This window comes from Lichenostomus cassidix, unplaced genomic scaffold, assembly GCF_008360975.1.
Source record: "Lichenostomus cassidix isolate B80296 unplaced genomic scaffold, HeHo_3.0 HiC_scaffold_466, whole genome shotgun sequence".
Classification (NCBI taxonomy): Eukaryota; Metazoa; Chordata; class Aves; order Passeriformes; family Meliphagidae; genus Lichenostomus; species Lichenostomus cassidix.
In genome coordinates, this window is record NW_028148046.1 from 69,957 (window position 1) to 80,613 (window position 10,657).

A 10,657-nucleotide genomic window follows, 5' to 3' on the forward strand; every position below is an offset into this window, starting at 1 on the left:
GAACATTTCATATACTCTTCACCACCCCCCTGGTGGTTAGTCTTGTGAAGGGCTGATGTTTCCATATCACAACACGCCATAGAAAAAGAATTCATGGATACTATTTTTGCAGCAAATAGACTACATTCTACATCAGCCATTTTTTGAAATGTCCATTGCCCAGGCTCATATGTTTTTATTACATCTATTGTGCTATTTGTGCCTGATCATAACACAAATTATCATAGCTGTTGGGATAATGATGCAAGATACTTTAATCAGCTTTTTTTTTCTTTCAGAACAAAATCAATCACACAGTATTAAAGGATTTGCTTGATCCAATCAAAGAACTCTATGAAGATGTAAGGAGAAAAGCACTAATGAGATTGGAGTATGAAGGGCTGCACAAGAGTGAGGCCATCACAACGCCAGGTGTTAGATTTTATAATGACCCAGCTGGCTATGCTATGAACAGATACGCTTATTATGTTTGCTACAAGTGCAAAAAGGTATGGTGATTAGTTATTAAATGTATGTTATCATTTCAAAAGTAATTTCTTAGAAGAGAACATTTTGTAATATAATATAAATATATTGTGTATGGAGCAGAAAAGCAGGAAAAGAAATTGTTCATAGAATCATCATTTAAAAAAATCTAGTTTTGGGCAAATGAGATGTACATAGTAGCTCGGAAACCAAAAGCACAGTGAGTTGATGGCCACTTAAAAGAATATGCAGTACCTACTTCCTCCAGTACCTGTTCACCTCAAGCTACAACTTAATCCTCTGACATAGGGTTCAGAGAGCATCCAAATACTGTTCCAAAAGACCTACAGTCACTTGCATACACCAGAGTAAATTGCACAGGTTTTGGTCTTGTTCATCCTGAGACTGAGACATTGTCTGAATGCCTCAAAACCTCCTACTTAGAGTCGAGAGAGAGCAGAATAGTGGAGGCCACTCAAATGGCAGTCATTCATTGTATTCTCCTTACAAATGGAATTGATTAAACTGAAAAGATTAGTTAAAAGAATTATTGTCTCTGGTTTAACATCCAGTCATTTCTTTATGTAATTCAGGCATATTTTGGTGGTGAAGCTCGTTGTGATGCCGAGGCTGGACAAGGAGATGACTATGATCCAAGAGAGCTTATTTGTGGTGCATGCTCTGACGTTTCAAGGGCTCAGGTGAGTAAATAACTTCCATTCATGTTTTTATTTCATTCTGAAACTGAGTACCTGAGCTGTACAATAATTCACAGTCACTTGTAATTACATGTATTGTACAATATTGTATAGTATCAATATATACTACAGAATGTAGAAGTGAGTTGTTGGGATTGTTGGAACATGGGTGCTTCATTTATTGTTTTTTGCTTTCCTTTGTTCAGATGTGTCCCAAACACGGTACAGATTTCTTAGAATACAAATGCCGCTACTGCTGTTCAGTTGCTGTTTTTTTCTGTTTTGGGACAACGCATTTTTGCAATGCTTGCCATGATGATTTCCAAAGAATGACAAGCATCCCTAAAGAAGAGCTCCCACACTGTCCTGCAGGTAGGACTTCTACAAAGCAGATTTACCACACTGAATTCTGAAATAAGTAACAAGTTCTAATTGATACTGTTAACTCTTCTTGCTGATATTTTTGTTTTTCTGGCAATGTCATTGCACTGATCATTCAAACATTAGATACTTTGATACAGAAAGACATTTCAATTTCCCTATACCAGGTCAGACTCCAGATGTAGAATGATGTGTAAAATTGTGTACTGATAAAATTAGCACACTGTTAAATGATGTATCTGTACTTAGGTAGCCATCATTTGCAAAGTGTTACCCCCATGCCTTAGTTACTAAGTTCATGTGCTGTATATTGCTTAGATATTAGTAAATGATTGAGGAAAAATGTGAGATCTTTTTGTTAAGATACTTAGATAAAATAAGTAAACAAATAAAGTATGATTCCTGGTATAAGCTTAGAATTACTGTTTACTGCAGAATATAACTCTTGTTAGTTACTATCAACTTTGCCCTCAGATTGTGCACATTTCTTCCACAGTATTAATGCAATAAGACTTCTTTAAGTGACTATCTATAAGCTTCTTGCCTTTTTTACTTGAATTTGATTGGTTTAAACTGCATGGCAGTTTGATAATTTTTTTTTCTCTTCAAATACTGATTCAACATTTGAATGAGATGTATTACCTTCACTTAACATGTTTGGGGGTATTTTTGAGGAAATGTAATATATGTTTGTTTACATTGTCTACAAACATTAATCCTTTTTTTTTTTCCTTCCCTCACCCTTAAATTCCATGTAGGTCCCAAAGGTAAACAACTTGAAGGAACAGAATGTCCACTTCATGTTGTCCATCCACCCACTGGTGAAGAATTTGCTCTGGGTTGTGGGGTTTGCAGAAACGCTCACACTTTTTAGACTAGCATTTTTTTTAACCAGAGCAAAACAGGTGCCCTCATCCCTCAAGTGTCCTGAAAACAAAGTCCAGCTGGGATGAGGATGGGACCATTCCATAACCCAGGTAAAAGGAACAATTTACAGTGCAAGAAGGATGCCAAATACCATGTACATAATTCTTGCTGTGAGATATTGACATTTTTTGAACCGAGACATCAAAATTTGTGAGGTGTTTGCATGTGGCCATTACAGTCATCGGCTAGGAAACATTGGACATTTAAAATAAACAATTGTTATTAAAGGATCTGTGTGTCTGTGGACTATGAATGATGCTGGCTTTCAGGAGAAAGGAAAAAATATTGATTATTGTATACTGACTTTTTGTAATCTTGTACAATTGTAACGCATCACAAGTGGGGATGGGAAAGAGGAATATTCTGGTTTATTTCCTAGACTGTTATAAAAAAATGTGTTAGGAAGGCATAAATGTAACAAGTATCACACTGTATATAAAGGTATCAATGTTTGTCCTGTATAAGAAATATTAATTACAACAGCAGTTTCATTTAAACTTCTGGGTTATGTTTGAGCCTGAAATTTTAATGAAGTGCAATACTGAGTGTGCCTCATATCTTGCAGCTGTAAACATAATGGAATGTACATGTCAATAAAGCCACTGTACATTTTTATACAGTGAAAGTCTAACAAATGTGTAAGCCTCCATTTTCAGAAACACTTTTTAACAGAGTGGGGGGAGGGAGAGGAAAGAGGGAGGGTGTCCTTTAATTATTTCAGCAGACTCTTAAAAAGTAGAGAAGTTTTTTGGGTAAACTGGTAGTTATGGAAGTACTTAAGACATAAAAAGCACTGCTCCATTTTTCAACAGAAAAGCTGGATGAGTGTGCTAGCATTCATACGAAAAATTTTATTTCCATTTCGATTGCCAACAGTGTTTTAAAACACAAAGGAAGGCTGCATTTTAAATTATCTGTGATCAGTTATATTTTACTGAAGATTCTTAATCACTCCTACTTTTAGGACAAACACTTTTTGCCATAAATGTCAAAATGTTTATTTTATAAGAGTCCTGAGTCCTTCGCATCTGCATAAGGAATGCAAAATACAACGTCAAGTAAAAACATTTTTCTGTAAGACTTTCTCTTTAGATTTTTTTATCTTAGATGTGTTCAATTCCTTTTCTGGCATTTCTGTCTTGAAGCTGATGAAAAGTGTGTTACTGGCTTTTACACGTAGGATGTTGTTGGATGGCATCCATATCAGATAATCTTGATCAGACTGGAACCGTGGACTCCATCTTGCCTAACTTCAGACATCTGTAATCACAGAATCACAGAAAGACTGGTGTTGGAAGAGACTTTTGGAGATCATCTTGTCCAGCCCCACTCCTAAAACAGGTTTACCTAGAGCAGCATGTGTATCTCTGCACTTTGAAATAGTTCTGAATAGTTCACACACCTCTGAAATACAATTGATCTTACCCACTGTAGCTCTACGGAGGGATCAGGACAGGCTGGATCAATGGGCCAAGGCCAGTTGTGTGAGGTTCAACAAGGTCAAGTGCTGGATCCTGCAGTTGGGTCACAACAACCCTGTGCAGTGCTATGGGCTGGAAAGCTGCCCAGCAGAAAAGCACCTGGAGCTGCTGGTGACAGTGACTGAGCATGAGCCAGAGTGTGCCCAGGTGGCCAAGAAGGCCAATGGCATCTGGCCTGTATCAAAAATAGTGTGGCCAGCAGGACCGGGGAAGGGATTGTCCCTGTATTGGATGTCTGACCCATTGTCGTATCTAGAAAATTACAGTGTAGCACCTTTATTGCAAATTAATTATATTTTTGAATTTTTCAGCCTTCTCTTTTATTTTAAATTAATGTGAGTATTAATTTAGGAAATTGAGATTACTATGTGGAAAGGACATGACACTGTTCATGTTTATTAAGTGGATAGTGAGGGATAGGCAGTACTGGGAAATTTTTCTCTCACACACCACTGACCATCCCCTATCACCACTCCAGGGAGGCAGCACGGCCACGTGTGAGCATCAGGCTCTTGCACAGAGCTCAGCTCCCTCACGTAATGGTTGAACCTTGGACACGCTGCTCCTACACTGTCTCAGACATTCACGTCACCACATCTCCCCCACGCCGATCTCTGCCGGTGATTATAGCAGATGCCAGCACAGGCCACTAATCAGATCAGTCCACAATAAGATTGCTGTATGCCTTTCCAGCAGTCTCACATGGTTTTCTGTCAGCTGTTGATCCACAGCCCACGCAATGGAAATAGTCAGTTTTTGTTTGTACCATCCTGTTTGCCACAGCCCACCACACTCAGCTAATTCATACCAAACTCGACTCCTGGCCAAGGGGAGGCCATAGTGCTTGCACTTGAATTGTTAGTTTACAAAGAGCTTCAGCGTTTATGGGTGTATCCACCCACTGAACACAAAGTGAACAGTAGAAGTTAATGAGACACAGCTAATTAACATGTCACCATCAGGGCTGAATAAGCTTGGTCCTTACAAAACAGGTTTTGCTAATTCATCATTGTTGATGTTTCACCTCGACAGAGGCTTGGCTAGGGAGCTTCAGGACCACCTAGTCATTCAGGATGGAACTCAAACTTTGCAGGGCTTTTCCACAGCCCTGTTGTTAAGCTATGCCAGGCATTGCAGGTGAGAGAGTACAGTGGTTGGAGGGCAGATGCCTTGTCCCTCAGTCCAGAGGGTACTGGAAGGCTGTCGCAGCCCCTGCTCTCACTGATGGGATCTGGTAATGAACTTGCACTGTCAAGCGTTCCAGGTATCTGGCTCCTTGCCAGGCATTCCTACAGGGGTGCAGCCAAATACAGAACAAAAAGTCATTACAGAGCAACCAGCTGCAGTGAGGATCAGGACTCATTGATAATCACCCAAAGATGTTCCCTGCCAGCTGGTCCGAGGACTTTTCTCAGGTGAGATCCATCTCTGCAGTCTGTTGGGATTCAGGAGGTGCTCTCTCCTCTTGACACAATGTTTCATGTAGGCTGTGGACTGCTCGTTGAAATACAATCCCTTAGGATGTAAGAAGTTTATTTCCATGTAGCCAATAGGAGATTTGGACACTGAAACCTTGAACTTGAGACAGTGCTTTAGGTCATCCACTGAGCAGCACACACAGTGCTCTTTGCTATCACCATCCATGGCAGTGCTTCTACACTCCCACTCATTTCTGCATCCCAGGTGATTCAAGCATCCTTAGCCACTATTAGATGTCAGCTAATCTAGTATGTCCACCTCCCTGTCTGTTAATTCAGTAATATTCTTTTCCTGGATGTGGCTTTATACACATCCTACCCCGCACAGTTTAACTTTCCTGCTCAGTCAGCTGCCCTGGAGAGCATTCCCACTCCACCCAGCCACATTCCTAGGTCTCACCTGTGCCACGTACTATGCTGGAGCAGCCACTAGAAGAAGGAAGGATGGTGTGAAGTATGCTGGCAGGCAAAGGGAGTGCATGCTCCACTGTGGCCACAAGTGCAGCAGTGTCACATCACTTAAAGCTAGAGATGCGGGTGGTTTGGTGCGGATGGGGTATGATCCACTAGCAGTAATTCACCATCCCAATGCCAATTCCTATCAAAGATACGTAGAAACTTGGCTGGTGGACCTGAACAACAGCTTTTTTAAAGCATTTGCCTGAGGGCAGGTTCTAGCAGTAGACTGTCACGGAGCAGTAATTGCAATGGGATGATCCAAGCTACAGGCTAAACACAACTCCCCACAGGTTTTGCTCTAATAGACATAATGTATTTCAGATGATACACTGTGTTGCATCCAACTCTGTCTCCCTTTTCTCCAGTACAAACAGAATTTGAGCAATAACATTCCAGTTCAAGACACTGTTACTCATAAGATTGTTGTCACTATTTCTACATCTTTGGATTTTTCCATAGTCCCAGTGGGTTGTGGAATGGCCTGGGTTCATAAATCTTTATTTCCCTCCTGATGGAGGCTGGGCACAACTACATACCTCCCACCAGCCAAATTCTACATTTTGGCACACCCTGACTGCCTTACTGCTGACTGAATTTGACATTTCCCATGAATAGGTGCCCCCTGGCAGGACTTTAGTTCTGTTCATCCAGCACTTCCACACATTCAAGGAACTGGTGAATAACTTCTGGGTTTTGCCCCCAGTGCTAGGATACAAGACTTAGGAACAAGCTATATGTGAAAACCAGCATTAGGGTGTCTTGCAGGACACATTTCACATGACACATAAGGTACCCTCCTTCTGTGCCTTGGTACCAAGGTCAATCCTAATACAAATGCTAGCCCCCTCTTAGCAATAAGTCTGTTTGGGAATTTTTACCCCTGTGGCTTGCTAATCATGTTAACTCCTCACCCACTGGCAGAGTCAGCCAAACTGATTTGCAAGGATCCACACAGAACACAGAGAAAATTCTTGTAAACCAAAAAACTCCTCTACCAGGATGCTGTCAGATCAACATATTGATGAGCTGGTGCTACCCCTTTCCAGCAGCATTGTTCTCACACCATGGCAAAGATGAAGCATTGTCTGTGCTGCTGGGCACAGCCCACTCTGCCTGTTTGTATGCAGCCCTAGCCAAGGCCATGCCATGAGACTCCTGTATCAGAGGGACTACAGCAAACAGCAGTTTTTACTGTGTCACCTAACAAAATAGCAGAGTGGTACAACAGCTTTTACCCATGAAGCAACCGTCTGAGCCATTAATTTGGAAAGACTTACTAGAGCCTTCAGAGACAGAAACAATATTTAGACAGTGAGGAACCTTTTAAAAGAATTATCTCCAGCTCCTACTGAAGCATGAGCAGTAACATCAGGTAATCAGCCTCTTGCAGGCAACACTCTATCCTGCTGTTGCTCATCCTTTATTTTATCTTTTTGTTCTTCTATGGCCATGAGGCCTTAAATTGAGGCCCACTGGTTTAAAGACCATTTTACTTGTGGCTACTTTTTTTTTTTTTAAGTTGATTTACAGCTCCTGTTCTATAAGGCCTTGCTTGTGATAGATAGAATATACTTATTTGATCAGTCCATAATACCACATTCTAACAGTGTAAGAAAGTTCCATGCCCTAGAAAGTCTTCCTGTATAGACATATTAAGATAATAAAACCAGGAAGTTTCCCCAATGATATCCATTGCTGAGAAACATTCACTTATTTTGGCATTGATAAAAAACAAGTTCAGCTTTCCTCTGGTTTTTCTTTTTCATTGCAATCTGCTGAAGATTAACATTGTCATAGACATTCTAGACCAGGTCTTTCAGCCACTACTCATCACACTAATGTTCCCCATATTTTTCACAGCTTGTATTTTCATTAAATTGGAGTGGGCTATTCATGCCCTGCAAGCCTGACATACTTTCATCATAGCTGGATCTGATCTCTTGTTGTTACTTAACTCTCCTCCAACTGCTTCTGTGATTTTCCCCTCTGCATTCTTATCCTAGCCAAATTCGAGCCAGGCTTATCAGGGTGGAGCACAGCTGCTTGCTTCAGGAATGCTTCAGAGCTACTTGAATATGGCCAGAAAATCAGCACAGGAGACTTTCAGTGCTAAACGGTGCAGCATTTATAATCAAGACCTGGCATTTGCAACGTTGTTGTGGCTTCTTCAGGTGGGTAGTCTGCTAGCTGAAATGAGGTGTTCCTGTGCAACCCAAGCCGAGGAGGTGAGATCCCTCATTAGACACTGGGATGTTACTGGCTATCTCTTGCCTTTTATGTCTGTGGGCTGTTCCTCATCTTCACAGGGTGACAGTGAGGGCTGCTTCACATCTCTGCCATAAGGGAGTGACTCTCCCCCCAGAGAAACTGAAACTTCAGAGAGCTTCTTCTTCTGTTTTGGAAAAACAAAAAGTTACAATGCAATTTCCTCAATAGTCTCATTTCTGCATAGCAGGACTCAGCACAGGCCCTGGACTTTTTCTGTTACTACTGAAAGTGTACAAAAATAAAAATAATTGTACCTCTATAATTTAAAATATTCCTCTCTCAAAAAGTCATCAGCTGCTAGTTAAGTGATTAGTCAGGCAGAGAAACTACAGAATGCAGACACAACTGATAAAGCTGTCCAAGTTCCTGACTAAAGCTCCAGGTGCCCAGCCACCACTGGCAACAATATGGCTTTTTCACAGACCAGCCCAGACCTGAGAATGTTCTTTGGACCTTTACTACTTGGACTGTGTTGCCTATCTCAGTGCCTCAGACCTGAGTCCAAGAGCTCTGCCAACAGCAGGGCTTTGCCTGCCAGCTAAGCCAGAGCCAGCCCTGGGGGGTCACCCGGAGCCCACACCATCAGCTGCCCGTAGGTTTTCTTTCATTCACTTCTGAGGAACTCCCCAGCTCTTGTGCTTTGCCAACAGACACCACAGACATTTTTGTCAGTGCTCTGCACCTTGTCCAGGGCCTGGTTCAGCCCCAAGGACAGAGCTGCAGCTGCCTTTCTTGCTGATTTTAGCTGCTATGCCCCCAAATATGTGATGCTGGGAGTTCTTTCTGCACTTGTTCTCCTCTCCTACACACACAAAGGGTGCCTAAAACATACCCAAGCGGTTACAATAAAGCAAATAAAGGCACAGGCAGTAAGCCAAACTTTGTTTAATCCAAAGATAAGGCAGCAAAGTGTAACTGCCCGGCACTGTAAGAAGTCCCTCCCAGTAAGTCAACACATTGTAAATCAGATAATGCAAGAAAGGATTTTAAAGTAATATTTCCTTAAAAATAATGAAATTGCAGATGTTACATCACCCAAGACTTCTACACAAACTCAGAAAATATTTGTTTTGGTCAAAAAATGTTCCTTTTTTTTTTCCTTCTGCAGAAACCAGAATTCGATCAGAGCATAAATATTGAAGAAGATATATTTTTACTGACCTCACATGAAATGGCTCAGTTACATCACATCATAATGCATGTAATGCTGCCTTAAAACAGTAAGAGAGGTGATCAGGAGAAGCAGCAGCTACTCGCTCTGTATTTGTTGATAAATAATAGATCTTTCTCCCCACAGACTGGGCCTGGGTCTGGTTCCAGCCTTTGCAGTCAGAGTCTGACTTTGTCTCCCACATCGCCAGCAGTTTGCAAGTTATATGCAAATATAACTCGACTTTACTAGAAACTGTAATTGGGGGCTGCTATCTTCCCACCATTAGAAACCAGCTCTGTTGGAACACAGGGCTGAAAATAGAATTCCTAAGCAGCGAGAATGGAAGACACTGAACATTTCCAGATGGGGACAGCAAAACAGTTATTACAGTTTTCTTGACAGTATTGGCTTCATTCCTAAACACATCTCATTATCTCGTTACATACCAAGGTTTATGTAGCTGTCCCATATAACTGAGCAAATTATAGTCACATATTTGCTATTACAAGTTTGTCTAAGATGCTCATTAATCTGCCCAAGGTGAGGTCATAACTCACCTCTTATTTCCAGATTTTTGTTGCACTTCCTGAAAGCTGAAGGATGTAGATTCATAAACACATAGACAACTATTATGGCTGAGCTTTAGAAAACAGCTCAAGACATTTTGAATCAGAAAAAAAGAGATTAGTTTCTCACAGAAATTCAAAATAAAAATTAACATTTCTCACTGAAAAGCAATCCTGTTTCTATGCAAAGCTTTTTTTTCCCCACTAATAATCTCAAGGAAGTAGATTTAAAATGAAAAAAAAATTAAGAGATTTCATGTATGCAAGGAAATGTATTTATATAAAGTGCTTGTCAAAGATCTCAGGGATGGTGACATTTGAGTGACCACTGAAGAATGTTTCACCGCCATTTCAAGACTGGGGCAAGCACTGGATCACATCGGGCTGTTTCCAAGAAACCTAGTGGCAGGAATTGGGATCACAACAATTGAAGCAGTAATTTATTTACTATCGCTTGCAATGAATGAATAATTAAGTTTTGTGAATCTCAACAACTGTAAAGAGTTTGGACACATGCAAGGCTGAAAAATGAGGTGTATTGGAGTGTACCTCACATGCGAGGGACACATGGGAACAAGGCACTTGCAGCCCATGGGAAATGTCACACATCACTTTGTCTCCTCTGCCGGGCAGTATCCCAAGCACATCATTCCGAGTGCCTGCTGGCCCCAGGACACATTGGTGGCTTGCTTTCCCCATTACATCGGTTCCTAAGGCCAGCCTCACACGGGGCTCTCAGATCATGGAACACAACTGGCTGTACTGGTGATGAAGATCCAGC

The 10,657-nt window shown here is 41.2% G+C and overlaps 1 protein-coding gene across 1 annotated transcript in view; it reads left to right on the top strand.

Moving 5' to 3' along the window:
* LOC146420241 (E3 ubiquitin-protein ligase MYCBP2) overlaps positions 1–3,106 on the top strand; it is a gene marked incomplete at its 5' end in the record, with an annotated part of 72,898 nt that extends 69,792 nt beyond the window's left edge. The window contains 4 exons of the mRNA XM_085048503.1: positions 279–488; positions 1,059–1,166; positions 1,370–1,535; positions 2,303–3,106. Coding sequence (XP_084904629.1) covers positions 279–488; positions 1,059–1,166; positions 1,370–1,535; positions 2,303–2,418 — 600 coding nt within the window. The remainder of the gene's footprint in view (positions 1–278; positions 489–1,058; positions 1,167–1,369; positions 1,536–2,302) is intronic.
* Positions 3,107–10,657: the final 7,551 nt, after the last annotated feature.